This window comes from Muntiacus reevesi, chromosome 7 (genome assembly GCF_963930625.1).
Source record: "Muntiacus reevesi chromosome 7, mMunRee1.1, whole genome shotgun sequence".
NCBI classification, from domain to species: Eukaryota; Metazoa; Chordata; class Mammalia; order Artiodactyla; family Cervidae; genus Muntiacus; species Muntiacus reevesi.
The window spans coordinates 5542104-5558890 of record NC_089255.1 but is presented as its reverse complement, the minus strand read 5'-3'; the positions used below and the strand labels follow the sequence as shown (position 1 = coordinate 5558890).

The following is a 16787-nucleotide window of genomic DNA, read 5'->3' as shown; positions in this document are numbered from 1 at the left end:
GCACTGCACACCCTGCATTCAGTCCAGGTCAGTCGTGTCCGACTCTTTGCGACCCCATGGACTGCAGCATGCCAGGCTTCCCTGTCTATCACCAACTCCCGGAGCTTACTCAAACTCATTTCCATGGAGTCAGTGATGCCATCCAACCATCTCATCCTCTGTCATCCCCTTCTCCTCCCGCCTTCAATCTTTCCCAGCATCAGGGTCTTTTCTAGTGAGTCAGCTCTTCGCATCTGGTGGCCAAAGTATTGGAGTTTCAGCTTCAGCATCAGTCCTCCCAATGAATATTCAGGACTGATTTCCTTTAGGATGGACTGGTTGGCTCTCCTTGCAGTCCAAGGGACTCTCAAGAGTCTTCTCCAGTTCAAAAGCATCAATTCTTCAGTGCTCAGCTTTCTTTATAGTCCAACTCTCACATCCATACATGACTACTGGAAAAACCATAACTTTGACTAGATGGAACTTTGTTGGCAAAGTAATGTCTCTGCTTTTTAATATGCTGTCTAGGTTGGTCATAACTCAAGAGTCTATCTGCATATAATACATGTGCCTTACACCCAAATCATCACCCCATGCCATTATCATATTCTACTGTAACAACAGCCCACTTCGCTCTACACGAAATCACACACTCACACCAGAGTCACTTCAGATCAGAAGGGGTACAGCCCCACACATGGAGACAGACCCACCCCCGCTAGCCCCTGTATCCCCCCACAGGGATGCTGCCCACTCGCACCTGCACGGTGTCCAGAAGTGGACACACACACATGCAGCTTTGCACATCTGCGGGTTTGCCTTCACCCCGTGTCACTCCATGTTGAAGGAGAGACTGGGACCCTGACCTCACTGCCCGACAGTGATGCCACCTAGCCTTATCAGGGACAAGAGGGGAGGCACTCACCAGAGGAGTAAGGCGGCCTAGAGCCCTCTCCTGTGCACCACCCCCATAGCTCTGGTCCTGCCTCTGGCATGCAGCCACCCCCTCAAACCAGCCCTGCCCCTCCAGGCTCCAGCTAGAATGGCAGGATATAGACTCAGCATTTGGAGCATCCAAGTGTCTCCCTGCACTGACCAGCTCAACTCCTAGCTGAGGTCAGGGCCAGCTCAGCAAGACCCTCCTCATCTCCCATATGGCAGCCGGGGTGCCCTTTGGATGGAGGCAGCTGCGGGAAAGAGATGGGCTGACCTTTGGACAAGAGCCATCCTCACTGATCACATTTATAGTCTCTGACAGCTGTCACTCCTCACACACTGTTCCTCAATCCTCACACAAAGTACTGACATTCGCTCTCTTGATTGGCTTCTTAGTGAGCATTCGAGACATATACATAATCATTTTTAAAAATCTGTTCAAATCTGATCCCCTGCCCCAGCCCACAGGGCTCATAAATAAAAGTAGAAATTCAACACGAGCCAGGGTAAGACACCTTAAGCAGAGCCACATTCATGTTTTACCAAGTGACTCTTAGAAGCTGTCTACAGAGCAGGCTCTGCAAGGTCCAAGGCTCGGGGCGGGGGGTGGGGACTTCAGCAGGCTGGATTAGAGATGCAGGAGATGAAGGAAATGCTGACAACCCACATGACATGAGGACCCTAATCTGAGTGTGAATTCATAGCAGGTTTTTCTTTTTTCAAGCGAGAAACTGGAGAACAGGGAAGATGATAAATGTCAATGTAAAAAAATATATCGGTAGAGTAAAAGTTACATTTCCATAGGCTGTGGGATGTGTCAGAAGAGAAGCAGCCCAGCTTGGTGGAAGGCCCCTGAAGCCCAGTGTCATGCAGTCATGGGCTGGAGTCTTGGATCTGCCAAAAACTTACTATATCTCCCTGGACCTTGCCTTCTGCACCTTGAAAATAGGGATCTGTGTGAACTAGAGGAGAGAACGTACTTTATGCAAAGCACTGAAGTGAGTACCTAAGACATAATTGGGGCTGATGGTCATGTGATTAGCAATAATATAATCAGTAGGAAATGTTCACAATACTTAGCAACATTTTGGCAGTTATAAAAGAGTATTTAGGAACCATGTCTGCTGGTTCAGTGGTAACACTGAACGTTGTCCACTGGTACAGTGGTAACAATGAACAGGAGCAAGTGTTCATCTTTTTACCATCTTTTTTTGACAGGAAGCATCAATGCTAATATCATGTCTTAATCGTTCAAAGGATAAAGCCACCAAAACTTGATTGAGCTGCCCTTTTATTCGCCAGGAAGATTTTCTGCAGCTAGACATGACTCATGTCAGCTCGTGCAGTTTTAATAGGCTCAGAGAAACTGGGGCTCAAAGGGGGTTTTAGCTGTCACTTACCACCCACCTGCTGTCTTCCAGGGATAGGGCACTCAGCACCTCACATGGGCAGACCATACTGCGGTCGTACAGCTCCAGCTGGTAGAAGGCTCTTCCTCCTAGAGCGTCTGTCTGCCTTCCTTTACCTTTCCCCCATTGCCCCAGTTCTGTCACCAGCACTGGGAAGAACGATAGTTCTCTTTTTTCCCTTGCAATGGTCACTTATTCATTCAACAACCATTCTTTAGCCCCTGCTTTGCCAGGGGCGTGCTAAGTGCTGGAATTACAAACTGAGCAAAACTCGCCAGTCCTTGAAGGGCTAATCCCACTTAAGAACCCTCTCCTCCAGGTAAAACACATCCTCAAATCCTTCAACCATCCCTCATTTAACCTGATTTCCAGACACCCACCACTAAACCACCCTGCTTCTTTTCTAACCATATTTGAGCCTACTAAAGTCTATCTTAAAGTGTTGTGAACAAAATTGAGCTTAGTATTTTTCTGAAGGCTAAGTTGAATTTTTAGCCCAGCTTAGTCAACATCCATGTCAAAGGCGATGCCCACTGTGGAAAAAGCCAAATTGCAACTAGAGTGCTGCCAGCCAGATCCACTCACTGAGCTTCTGTTCTAGCAGAACAGGGAAGAAGGAGGGGAGAGGAGAGAGGAGGACTATGACTCTTGAAATGACAGGACGTCAGATCTCTCTGCCCAGAACTCCCCTCCAGGCATTAGTGGCAAGTCTAAGTCACTCTAATCAAACAACCTCCCCTCTGCCCCCTCCATTAGTGTCCGCCTCTGAAAAAGGAAGAAAAATTTTAAATGAGCCTGCTGATGGGCCAACACAGCATGGAATGGAAAACTCAGCCATAAAGGAAGGGACTCCCCTACACCCAGTCTCACAGCCTGGAAGGGGAAAACAGAGAGAAGCTTTAGAAGGTGACTCCGTAGGTGAGGAAAGTAGGTCTTCCAATGACTTCTGACGTGTGTGTGTGTCTGTGTGTGTGTGTGTTGGTGGGGGGTGGGGGGGGTCCCGCATTTTGAGGTCTTTATTGTCGACATGAATAAAGGAAGAGTCCCCATTTATTGGAATAAAATAATGCCTCCTGCCTTTCCCAGATCCTGTCCTTCTGCTGCTCTTACTGCTCCCTTCTTGGAAGGAAGCCATCCCTTACAGAAGCAGGAGTCATCTCCACTCTGACATAACCCTGATTGATGCATCAACTCCTGCAAATCTTTCAAAGGCCTGGTGCATGGCCCCTCCTCTCTGAAGCCATTTTCCTACACATTGGGCTGGATTAAAGGAAGCATTTTAGAGTCAAAAGATGCAAGCAGAATAGAGAGGCTCATAAGGAGAGAGTCATAAAATGAAAAGATGAGTGTGAGGAGAGGAGGAAAGAAAGGCTGGTGGGGGGGGGGGGGGGCATGTATTGTCCTGCCTCTTGGAAGTCCTTTTTCTTCCCTGGGCAAAGGAGAGAAAATATGGCCTTCCAGAATAAACTTTGCCAAAGAATTCCTTTTTCTTGCTCTTCACGGAATATCAGATCTAGAAGGTCCTAGCAAGTGACTTGCCCAAGGTCCACAGCAATTTTGCAGCAGTTTTCTCCCTCTGGGTCCATGTGGAATGTTCCTTACTGCTTATGGAGGCCTTGCTCATATGATCCATCAGTTTCCTGAGTGTTCACATAAAGGACAGGATGCTGAGGGGCTGCAATGATCTGACGGTGGTTCTGTCATCCTGTAGGAGCTCACAGCCAAGAGGCAAGCAAATAGAGAAGCAGGGGTGTGCCTGGGGGTTGAGTGGGGGGTTGAGCGAGTGCTGAGGCAAGTGTGATCAGTTCTACCTGGAGGAATCAAGGTGGGCTTTCCTGAGCAGTGGATCTTGGATTTCTGCTTTAAAAAAAGAAAAAAAACCCTCCCTCCGTCTCCTGACCAGCACTACCCCTTGGAACATTGAAAGAGCAAACTTGCCGTCCAGAAAGCCTGGCCGGGATAGGCAGCTCTATCCTGAATCCCTGCGGGAGGGATTGCTGGGGGTGTGTGGAGGAGAAGGTGGAAGGGGAGGTGGAGAAGGAAGGAGAGGGGAGACTTCTTTTTTTTTTTTTAAGAGAGGGAATAGGAGGAAGAATGGGAAAGGGAAACGGAGGGGGAGGAGGAAGAGGGAGGGAGGGAGAGACGGAGAAACGGAGAGAGGGGGGGAGAGAGCCGGAGGAAGAAGAGAGGGGGGAGAGAGGGGAGAGAGAGAGAGATTTGAATTTCCCATCTGGAAGGGGAGCGGTAGCACGTCAGGGCCTGGCTGACGGGCGTGATTGGAGGGCGCCTCCGGCAGCCGCCCGCGGCAGTAGCCGCGGCCCCAGCTCACCGGGCGGAGTTGCACGAGGCGGCAGCGGGAGCTGGAATCGCTGGAGGAACTGCCTCGCTGAGTTCGGCCGGAGCCCTGCAGCGGCTCAGACGGTTGCGAGGACCGCCAGGTCGGTGCTGGCCGCGGGCCGGGAGGGCGGAGCCGGGCTGTGGGCAACAGGGTCTGGGCTCTCGCCTCGAGGCCGCAGCGCAGCCCGGGAAGCTGCGGAGTACCGCTTTCGGGGGGACAACAGCTCCCCACGACTACCCAGGCGCTGGAAGCGGAGGCTGCGCGGCCGCAGCAGGGACCCCCCCCCCCCCCCCCCCCGCCCCAACCCCGGGCGCGCTCGCGGTGGTGCTGAAAGGACAGCTCCCCGCGAGCAGGGACGCCTGCAGGCGGGAGGGAAAGGCTGTGAAAGCGCTCGCCAACTGGGCAGGAGGGGTGGGTCCCTGCGCCGGAGACCCTCGGGCAGAAGCCCCAAACTGCCCGGCTCCCAGGGAGCCAGGACCGCCCCGAAGGCGGCGGGCGACTCAAGTCGGAACCTGGAGAACAACTTCAAGCTCTTGGCGGAGGGATGGGGGCACGTCAATCTAAGCTACTTCAGATTCGTGGTTAACCTGGAGACCGCCAGGGCCCCCTTCGCCCAGGAGGAGCGACGCCCCCCCCTCACCCGCCAAGGGGTACGGATCCGGTATCGGAGTGAGTCAGAGGGCGGCGGGAGTGGGGCGGACAGACCGAAGGCGGTGGGGAGGACAGCCCACACGTCGACGGGAGGTGGGGGTCGAGAGGACTCTATTTGTCATGGGAGGGGCAGGAGCCGGGGTTGAGGCTGCCCCTGTCCGCTGCCTGGGGTCAGTTAGGACGGTCGCCGGCCCTACTCTGCCCCCTCCCTCAGCAAAGTTTGAGTCCTGGCCAGGTCTTGAGGTTGGAGCTCTGAGTGCTGGCGGGCGGTGGGGAGGGGCGCTTTCAGTGGCCAACCCCGAGCTCCAGGTAGAGCAGCCGGCTGCGTTGATCTCCGCGGGGGACCGATCGAGGGGCGCCAGGATTTCGGTCCCCCTCTTCTGCCGGGAGAATTACGAACCCCCGCCTCTTCCGCTTTTCTCCAGGAGCCAGTTCCTTACCCATCCCACCCTCCACTGCTCCTTCCTCTCCCCTAGTGCTCGCCCTTCTAGCAAGGGGTGGGGGTGGGGAGGGGGGAGGGGGACATCCCCTGTCATTGTGCCGCCATTCGCATAGAGTCCCCCGCAAAAAGCAAATGAGTGTGGAACTGAGTTGCAGCGAACATGGCCCGGACATGAGCTATTAAAGAAAAAAAAAGAAAAGAAAAGAAACAAAACCGGGTAAACAGTCACAAGGACAAACTGCAGGTGCTCGAGTCTGCTTGTCAGATGGCGGGGCCCAGTCCTCAAAACTGCCTGGGGCTCAGATGGTCGAGCCTGAGGAGGTGCCTCGGCTGCCTTCGGGCTGCGATGGGTTGGCAGAGTCTGGGAGCGGAAGCTGAAGGCGCGTGCTGCATCTCGGGCGCGCTAAGGGCAAGGAAACCTACTGCTGCAGCAGCATCCCTCCCCCACCCCTCCTGGCATCCCCTCCCCCAGCCTACCGTCCCCACTACCACCACCACCGTCGCCCTTCCCGCGCAGGCATCGACCAAGCTTCCCGCAGACCCGCTGAGGAGCGCCTCCTGGCGGTCTGGCCAAAATCACCAACGGCAGGCAACCTGCCGGACTTCAGCACTCCTCCAGGCATATGGCGAAACATCTACACGCACGCCTGCACACACACTCACGCAGAATCACAATGATGCCTAAGTTCAGACACGCAGGAGCATACCTTGAACGAGTACACTCTCACATACTCGCTAACACACACCATTCAATTCACTCCAGCAAACATGTCCTGAGGCTCTACCATTAGCTAGGAGAGGTTGTAGATTCTGGGAAAGGCGGGGGGGGGGGGGGGGGGGGGGGGGGAAGCACAAGATACAAGCCCTGCCCTGGGAAGATTTCAGAGTGTCTAGGAAGGAAAAGACGCATAGGTGTACAGAGTGCATGAGCTGGAGGCAGGCAGGGTTGCCCTAGAAGGTGCCATGGATCTCAAAAGAGGAAGACTCCATCACATTTCACCAAGGATACCTGGGAGATTTTATGGGAAGAGTGATGTACGGAGGGAACCCTTGAAAATTAATGCTGCTGATGATGGTGATGATGATGACAGCTAATTGTACTGAGCACCTACTATGTGCCAAATGCTGGACTGATCACTTTATTTGCATTATTTCATTTAATGCTTACAACATGAATTGGGCATAGGTGTTACTGTCCCCATCTTACAGATGAGAAAAGATTAAGTCATTTGCTCAAGGTCACTCTAAGTTGAGAGGCCAGGGCTTGAACTGGCAGAGATGAGGTTAAGAGGTTCCAGGGCTGTGGAAATAGCTTGAACAGATGCCCAGGAGTTTTTGGAAAGGATATATGTGGAGGTATAGCTGATACGGAGCCACATACAAGGAATGGGAAATAAATGGTGAGGCAGGCAGATGCTAGACTGTGCAGGACTTGAAGGTCAGCACAAGGACTCTAGTTGGTTTAACCAGGCCATGGGGAGCCATTGCAGGGTATGTTTGCATGAGCACATCTGCCCTTTAGGAAGATTAATCGGACAGCCTTGGGGAGGATGGATGAAAGGTAGGGGAGGGGTAGAGTTAGAGGTTATGCACAAATTCAGAACACTGAGGCCCTGAACCAAGGCATTAGCAGCCATAGGAGAGGGGATGTATGGATGCAGGAAATACTATGAAGCTATAATTCCTGAGCTTCTCCCTCAGAAGCCCATCCCAATTATAACTTGCCAATTCCCTTTGCGGTTTTTGTTCAGTGTCTACCTCCCCAGCTGACTGAATGCTGTGAGACCAAATGCAAGGACTCCCTTGTTCCCTGCCGCAGCCCAGCACCCAGAACAATGCCTGGCAGACAGACGATGCTCAAAGAACATTTGTAGTGTGAGTGAGTGAAGGAATGAATGAAGCATTCACTGACTCTGGAGTTTTCCACTGAGGCCATGGGAACAAAGCATTCTAAGGAAAAGGTGGTCGGTGGGGGTAAGGGGCAAAAGAGCAAGGATGAGACTAGCTTTGGGTAGATCCAAAGTGAGACCATCTAGCAAAGAGTTAAATGCGCAGGTTGGGGGAGAGGGGGGGGGTTGAAGCAGGGCATAAACCATTAAGGGGAGGTGAAATTCCCCAGGGAGACAGTGGGGGAGTGAGGGGCCATGGAGGGGAGTCAGTGGAAGATAGAGGAAGGCCATCTGAAAAAGCAGGATGATGACACAGGAGGGCTGTGCCATGGAATTCAGGAGAAGCAAGAAGAAGGTTGAAAACAGCAGAGCGAGTGACAGGGGGGTGAGGGGTCCTCACTGGCCTCTGATGCTGCAGAGGGATGGAGGGGGAGGAGGAGGAGGGCCATGGAAACTGTCCTGAGTCCTGGCAACTCCGGCCAGGGCAGCTTCAGCGGCAAGGGCAGCAGTCACACGTCTCTGATCTCACAGAGACCAAGGGTTTGACCGGGAGGTGGAAAAGTGGTGACACCAAGGGGAAACCTCTTGATCATGAAGCTAGGAGGCAGAGATTAAGAGAAAGATGGGAGTCAGAGCAGGAGCTGGAGAAGGAAGGGGATGAAAGACACCTAAGGAGAAGAGATTGAAGATGTGAGGCAACAGGAGTCATACATGGATCCAGGAGAAGATGCAAAGAGAGTAACTCTGAAGCTAAGGCAGATGGATAGGCTTCGGCAGGGAGGAGGGAGACTTTTCTCCCTTGGGAGTTGTGGGGAGAGGTGCAGGAGCTTACACTACCAAAACAGTAATTGCCTTAATAATGATAACACCCACCATTTACTGAACTTCCATCTTATGCCAACTGCATTCCATAGATTATTTCTAAGCCTTCAAAAGGGTATTATAATCCTCACTCTATAAAGGAGACCGAGACTCAGAGAGGTTATGTCAGTTACTCACTATCACTCAGCTAAAAAGCGGCAGATCTGGGATCTGAGTCAGACGTGCCTGACTCCAGACTTCCCGAGCCTTCAGATGCACCACACCACACAGAGAAGGAAGTCACCTGCTGAGAGGGATGAGGAAGGACTAGGTTGGACCTTCAGATGGGTTAGGGGCAGTCTCACCAGGGTGAAGAAATGGCTCAGCAAGTGAAAGGGCCACGCTGGGAGTCAGCCGCAGGACCTTGGTGGTGGACCCAAGAAGCTGGGCTCCGTGATCCTGGCAAGCGGGGAGTAAGAGGCACCTGGAGTGACAGGGGTGTAGCCTGGAGAAGACTCCAGTCCTTGAGTTGATTGCTTTGCATGCAGGGGAGTGGGCGGTGGTAATCGAAGTTTTCTGAATGAATGCAGGAAACAGAGGAGTCTGGAGAAGGAGATGGTTTGGTGGCAGAGGGGTGGCATGTTGAGTATGAGTGCTGCCATGGGACATTCAAGGGGAGGCATTGAAGAGAGAGGCAAGTGTAGTTCTTAACTAATCTGCCTATTTCACACACACGCGCGTGTGCATACACACACACACTCACTCACACGCACCCCAAAACGTAATCTGCATGAGGACAGAACTTGATCTGTCTTGTTCACTATTACCTACCCAGTGCCTAACACACTGTCTGATACGCAGTCGGTGGGGCTTAACTAATGCTTGTTGGATGAATGAGTATCTGGTCTGGTGCCCAGATAAGATGTCTAGGTGCCATCAGCGCCCGTTAAAGCCCCTGGAAAGGATGAGTTCCCCCAGGGAAAGAGTAGAGAAGAGAAAAAGACAAGGACTGAGGTCAGAGTCCTGGAGAACCCACTTGGAGAGACAAGAGGAAGAAAAGCAGCAGATGAAAGGAGGGAAGAAGGAGCAGGAGGGAGAGGAGAGAACTGAGTCACAGAAGCAAGGAGGGAGAGGGGGTTGAGGATACAGTGGGGTGGGGAGCAGTTCAAATGCTTCAGAACTGCTCCAGCAGATGAGCTGGGGAAAGGGCCCAGTAGATCATCTGACTTTAGAGAGAGACTTGCCAGATCAGCAAGTTAGAGATGAGGCAGGAACTAAAGCCCAGGTGCCCCGTGGACCAATTTGAAACATCTCAAATTAGACTCCTGCGTCCTCCACCACCACCTGGCAATTCCTTGAGCTGCCAGTAAACACAGAGGAGGAACCCAAGAGTTCCTGAAATCATTTGATTATTATTCATTTCCTGTTCTTAGAAATGCAGTCTCTTTACAATATTTTTAGTCAAATGAAAACATCTTGATTGACTGAGTGAGCCGCCTTCAAACTCAGAATTCTGGATCAGGGTGGGTTCTCCTGCATTTCCTGGAAATCCTGTTCCTTTCTGGAGTGTCTTCATAAACATGCAGTCAGTGATGACTGACATTAAGGAGGACCAGCTACACACCAGGCACCTGACCAGCATCTTATCTTCCCCTTCTAACATCAGTGCAGGGTTAGCCTTTCACACTCCTTCATTTTGCAGGGAACAACCTGAAGCTGCAGGGAGCTGCAGCCAGTGAGGACGGGGGTGGGGGCAGGATTTCAAACCAGGTATGTCTGATACCAAAGTCCCTGAGGATGGTTTTCAACTCCATCAGGACTTTCTCTCCTCAAAACAACCTATCAGGCGATCTGATCACGTAGAAGTCCTCAGATGAACTTCCAGGACCCATTGTATGAAAAGATCTCAGTCTGCCGATATGTCTTCTCATTTTGAAAGAAATGAGGAAAATTCATCATTAGAAAACAGCCAGTGACCTTGCACTCAACCTGGTTGTAATATCCGGCCTGACTCCTCTGCCACCATTTCCTAGGACCCCTTTATCCTCCTAGCCAAGCATAAAGACCACAAGGCTGTGTAGAATAAAAGGCCTTGGGGAGTAGGTCTGGCTTCAGTTGGCACACAACACTTTGATTAGCTCATTGATGTCCCCCTCCACACCTGAGAATTTGTGGTGGATTTGCCTACAAAGGCACCAGTGAAACTGAACGATTAAAATAAAAATAAAGTGTCTGAGAGTTAGAGCATCTGGGTTCACATTCTCAGGGATGCAGGAAGAACAGCATAAGAAGGAGGCCAAGGGTAGAGAAAGGCTCCAGGCTACCCCTCCACTCCCACTGCTGCTGGAATACTTCCATTTTTATGTGTTTTGCATAATGAGATTCCCATTAAGATTTTATTTGGAGAAAATCTTCTGAGGCAAAAAAATAACAATAAAAAATAAAATAGAAACTGAAAGTTGGTGATTTAGGGAGAAGGAAAGGAAGACTAACACGAGCTGAGTGCTTATAACACCCAGTGCTTGGGACTTTAAAGACCTAAGCCCCAGGAAGATTATCAAGTCTCCAGCCTCCTATACATAATTCAAAATAAAAATCAGTATTAAGCTATAAAACACAAAACTTACATGTATGATGCAATAAAAATAACTTATTTCTCCATTTGTCTAATTTCAGAAGTCTGGATATGTTCAATATAAGCTGGCTGTTCTCATTTTTCCACCCACCTCTGATTTGCTGGGGCCCCAAGTGCAAGCTCACTCCTTCTAGGGCTTGATGCAGCAACCCAGACTGGAATTCTCTCCAGTCTCCACAGCAGCCCTGAGAAAGGAGGCACTGCCATCTCTGTCTTACAGGGTGGCAATTAGAACCCAGCTCCACCTGCATCCAGAGTCCTCACTTTTTCCAGCTTTCCTGGACTCAATCAAATTAATACAGATACGATGAAGGCTTTAAAATATGGATCAAAAGGCATTTGGCAGCGTACATGTGCCTGGCACAGGGCTTCCCGATAGCTCAGCGGTAAAAAACAATCCACCTGCAATGCAGGAGACACAGGAACCATGGGTTGGATCCCTGAGTCAGAAAGATCCCCCGGAGGGAGAAATGAGAACCCACTCCAGTATTCTTGCCTGGGAAATGCTATGGACAGAGGAGCCTGGTGGGGTCGCAAAGAGTAACCGGACAGGCTGAGGGACTGAGCAAGCAGGCTCACGCACCCACGCCTTGCACGAAGCAACTGCTCAGGAAACAGCTCCTTTCCATCCCCTTTCCCTGAAGTACCAAGCACTGGGTCTTAGCCTTGACTGATGGTGCTTGATGCCCAACTAGGATGAGGCGTCCTCTGTCTGACTCCACCATCCTGCCTACGCAGAGGCCTCGCCCATCTGACCTCCAACGCCTCTTTTTGCAGGTAGCCGCATCGCCCGGAGCCAGGCCTGCCTGGAGCGCTGCATGCAAATTCAGCTGCTGGCTAGGGCACTCTAACCCGAGTTGCAGGCATGGACTTCGTCATGAAGCAGGCCCTCGGAGGTGAGGCTCTAGCCCTACACCGCCTTCCCCCTCCCCAGTCCAAACCCAGGGGCCTCAGTGCCCTGGGCCTCCCTATGCCAGCCTTGCCGCCATGACGCCGCCCTCTTCCTCCCCCACCCGTCCCCCACAGGGGCCACCAAGGACATGGGGAAGATGCTGGGCGGAGAGGAGGAGAAGGACCCCGACGCACAGAAGAAGGAAGAAGAGCGGCAGGAGGCACTTCGGCAGCAAGAGGAGGAGCGCAAGGCCAAGCACGCGCGCATGGAGGCCGAGCGCGAGAAGGTCCGGCAGCAGATACGAGACAAGGTCAGCGCCGCCCTCCTGCCCGTCCTGGAGTGTAGGGGGTAAAAGAGGCCCCCCACAACCTCGGGTTTCCCTGAAACCCGGCGCTCGCCTTAGACCTAGTTCTCTCTGAGTCTCACTCTTTTCATCAGAAAAATGCATGTCACAAAACAGCTCCCTCAAGGGTCTTTTGGAGATTAAATAAGACAGTTCACATAATAAGTGCTCCCGAATGTTTGCTACTATAGGTTCATGACCCTGTGCCCGAAATCCTAGAGACCACACAAGTTTGGAATCCAGAATTTAGATACTTGGGGGAAGGACTGTAGTGCCCTGAGCGCTGTTTTGTGTCGCTTCTGGTGGATTTGCAGCTGCCACCCTGTGCCAAACAGTTCAATACTTGTCTGCTTGCCCTGCAGAAAAACCAAGGCTCTAAGCAGCCTTTCATCAGTTCAAGACAAGTTTTGTCACCAAAATTGGGCCCCAAGCATGTGGGAGACCCTTCAGTTTTCAGATCTTGAAAGATTTCAAACAAAAGCAGAGAAATTATGGGGGCAGGTATTTATTTTAAAAGAAACCCCACGCATCGTCTCTCTCTTGTTAAAAGCCCGCAGAAGACAGGCACAGTCCCACAAGGAAGATGCCCTTATGCCCATTTTACAGATGAGAGGCCCGAGGCTTAGCAAGTTCCCAGGGGCTGCCCCAGCTGCAGGTGCATGACTGCATGACGGTAGGACTCAGCTCTCTCCTCGCCTCGTTCACGCCCCTCTCCACCCTTCCCCTCCCCAGTATGGGCTGAAGAAGAAGGAGGAGAAGGAGGCCGAGGAGAAGGCAGCCCTGGAGCAGCCCTGCGAGGGGAGCCTGACCCGGCCCAAGAAGGCCATCCCAGCAGGCTGCGGGGATGAGGAGGAGGAGGAGGAGGAGAGCATCCTGGACACGGTGCTCAAATACCTGCCCGGGCCGCTGCAGGACATGTTCAAGAAGTAACCGGCGCCCCCACCCCCGACCCCATCCACTTGTTACTTTTTTTTTTTTTTTTGGTTCTTTATTTTCTTTTTATTCTGTTAAGTCTCAGTTCTGAAGGGGAAAACCTCAGTTGGCCTCTGCCCCACTTCCCCGGCCAGGGGCTCCTCCCCCTCAGCACTCCTTCACGCCCGCCTTCATCCAGGGTATCCTGCCTCCATCACCTCACTCCCAAGTTGCTTTAAAAGAAGAAGACAGCTTCTCTCCAACAGGAGGTGTTGAGCCCAAGGCGGCAGGCACTGGAGACCCCCTCCAGAAGCCTGAGGTCTGTGCTGGTGTGGTGATCCCCATACATTCCTTCATGCGCCCCACTGCCAGGAGGACCACTGTCCCCAGCCAGCCAAAGTAATGACACATTCCAGCCCTGCCCAGCATGCTGACCTTTGGCCTCTGAATCCCCGTGGGCCTGCAGGTCAGGGCAGGGGTTGAGTGGCCTGGCTCTGAGAAAGGGAGTCTGGGTAAGTCTGGCCTGTCAGGGCCTAGCCTGAGGCTGGCCTGCTCTGTTGTGGCCAGGCCTGGGGGTGGGCAGGAGGCTGGGGCTCTCCTTCTTGCCTCCCTATAATGACACCCAGTCCAGGAGCACCCCTCCACCCCCCCACTTCCCCCACGAAGAGGCACAGCTCCTGCCAAGCCAGTCCCTCCACACGGATCCTCTGTGGACTTTGACTCATCTATGGAGGGACCCCAGGGTAGGGCAGCCCCTTGTCCCTCCCCCACTCCACTTAGGTCTGGAGCCCCACTGCCAGGCTGGGCCCAGCTTGCCCAGTCAAGGGGCTGCCCAGACCCCCAGAAAACACTTGGAGCCATTGGGCAGCGATGGCCCATGCCGTGGGACTGCCCACTGGCACAGCCTCGCTGCCCCCATTCTTACCCACCCCTCTTCCTCACATTGTCCTGTTCACGGGCTTCCAGGGCTCCACAGTCCCCAGGAAGACCACTTTTGACCTTCCTGGCCTAAGCCCCAAGCTTTTGGGGAAAAGCCAGTTCCCACTTGACAGAAGGTGTCTGTCCACTCATCTCACTGACCAAGAACAATGTCTCCTTTGGGATGTGAGACGGACATTTGCTCCCCCATCCCAGATTTTCAAGGCCTGCTTCTCAGTCAGTTGTGTGAGAACAAGGCAGTCATGAAGCACGTGAGAGAGCAAGGTGTGTGTCCAGCCGTGCATGAATGTGCATGGCAGAGACCGTGTCGGCAACTGTGTGTCCAGAGGTTACACACGTAGCCCTGTGATTAGAGTGTCTTGAGATTTTGTGCGTGTGTTAGTCATCATCCCTGTGTCAGAGACCCATGTATGTCAGGCAGCCTTGTATATATATGCTTGTTTGAGGTGGTATGTATGAGTTGAGATTGTGTCATATGTGTGAACTCACCATCTTGTGTGTGTGTTACAGCTTGCATGAGTTAGCTCACATCTGCAACTATTTTCAGAAATAGTGTGTACATCAGGAGTGATGAGAACGTGTTAGATGTTGTAAAAGTATGTGTTTGAGGGAGCTGTCAGATATGCTGAGACTATTGTATGCATGTGTGTGGGCTCTGAAAAAGCAGTTGTGTACTGGGTGTGTGCTTGGGGAAAAGGAATACTGGTAAGATGACTGCTCTTGGAACCAAAACCACTAGTCACGGGTGGCCATACCCAACAGGAGACCTTGTCCTTGGCCTGGAGTCCTCCTGCCCTTGGGGGGTTCCTGCCTGAAGTCCTCAGAAGTCCACTGGGACAGACCCAGGCAGTGCCCAAGAAGCCATGCTGGCCCCCACCAGGGCCTGCCCCAAAAGCAGGGGCCAGGGAGGGGGCGCCTTGCCTGCCCCGAAACCCCTGCCCCATTGGCCCCAGTTTGCATTCTGCAGGTTTTCCATTTTAGTGAATTTATGCTTTTATTTCAGAGACAGACATGTGTCTTCTCTGTCTGTTTCCAATAGTTAAAGCCATATCAGTTAGACTGCAATACTTTAAAGACAAGACAAAACAATCCATGTGTTTAGGGAACCAGAAAAGTCCCCTGGTCTGTCCCTCCTCTGGGGAGCAGGGCCTCCGCAGCTCCAGGTCCCTGGACTTGCCCTTCTCCCCCGCCCCCACCACCTCTGCTGTGCCCTGTGTCCTGCCCCCCAGGGGCCCGTGTCTTTGCCTGTGTCTGTGATGGGGAGCCACCTTGCACCCCTTGTCTGCTTGTCTATTTATGTCTGTTATCCTGGGCAGGATGGTCATTCTCAGGGGCCCTAGGGGCCTGAGGCAGAAACAGGTGGGGTCCAATCTTGGGGCCCCAGACCTCCCAGACCCTGTGTGTAGGTTCCACCTAGACACAGGGATGGACCCCAAGTGTTTAGAAAGGCCTCCCTCTTGACGAGGGCCCACAGACCTCAGAGGTGGTACCAAGGCACAGAGAATGCGAGATGAGCAGGGAAGATCAAGGCCCAGGGGCCCCAGAGGCACAGGGGAGCCCAACCATGCATGTGGGACACCCCAGGCAGGCCCGAGGAGCGCCACCCTCAGAGGGCGCCCTCAGCACAGTCCCTCTGCACCCCCAGAGTGGGCTCAGGGCTTTTCCCAGAGGAGAGCGCCTTCCAGGCAGTCTGGCTTCAGGCTGATGTACACCCTGGACTCCTCCAGCCTGCTTCTGAGCTGCAGGACTAGACATCTTTCTGGAGGAGGAGGAAGAATTTCTGCTGGGGCATACACTTCCAGGGAATGACTCCTGGGTCCAGGGAAACACGATGACCATCGTTCCCGACACAGACCTCACTGTGGGGAGAGGCTAATATGTGACCAGAGAGGATGTCATGGGCAACACGTTTGTGGGGGCACAGAATATTTGTGGGGCACTCTAGCCGGGAATGGATGGTCCCAAGAAGTACATGGGGTGAGAGGGACGTGAGGCCCGCTGATGGGAGGACGCAGAGCATATGTCACACCCAAACAGGGCAGTATGCCTGCGACACACTCAGGAGGCAGGGCAGGGTGGGAGTAACCCCACAATTCCCACGTACACACACAGTGTGCAAGGGAGGCATCCCCTAGCCAGGAGAAAGGAAGGAGCAATCGGCGCCCATGAGTGAAAGCAGAACAGAAGGCCAGGTTGCCAGGGAAGGCCACCTCCTTGCGGTGTGCCTGGGAGCTGACCACCAGAGAGAGCAGAGAAGGTGATTCTCGAGGTCCCCTGTGTGGGGCACTGGTGAACTGGGGTTCCCACACAGGTACATCCTCCACCCCAGGTCCGGGAGGTGTCCTTAACTACGAACCAGTCTCCTCCAAATGCAAGGTCAAGAGACCCTTTCGGCTGTGAGAGAGGGCAAGAGCCAGCAAGAGAAGGGGACAGAAAAACTTCAGCTCAGGTGCCTTCCAGATGAGACAGCTGGTGAGCGAAGCAGCCTCCCCACAGGCCCCTGGCTAGAGTAAGAGGCGGGCAAAGCAGCAGCCCCAGGAGCCCCTGAGCCCAGCTGGCAGGGGTGCCCACCACCACCAAGCCACCGCTCCATCCTGCTGGCTCCGCACGCCCTTGACTTG

The 16787-nt window shown here is 53.1% G+C and overlaps 1 protein-coding gene across 1 annotated transcript; it reads left to right on the top strand.

Annotated features, from left to right (window-relative positions):
- Positions 1-11945: 11945 nt before the first annotated feature.
- CPLX2 (complexin 2) lies at positions 11946-13245 on the top strand. The gene is made up of 3 exons (XM_065941852.1): positions 11946-11976; positions 12107-12282; positions 13048-13245. Exons 1-3 carry the CDS (start codon positions 11946-11948, stop codon positions 13243-13245), a joined length of 405 nt encoding a protein of 134 aa, XP_065797924.1.
- The last annotated feature ends 3542 nt before the right edge of the window (positions 13246-16787 follow it).

Coding starts and splice junctions, on each gene's coding strand:
- CPLX2 (XM_065941852.1), top strand. CDS start 11,946: ATGGACTTCGTCATGAAGCAGGCCCTCGGAG. Junction 11,977..12,106: donor CATGAAGCAGGCCCTCGGAG/GTGAGGCTCTAG, acceptor CGTCCCCCACAG/GGGCCACCAAGGACATGGGG. Junction 12,283..13,047: donor GGCAGCAGATACGAGACAAG/GTCAGCGCCGCC, acceptor TCCCCTCCCCAG/TATGGGCTGAAGAAGAAGGA.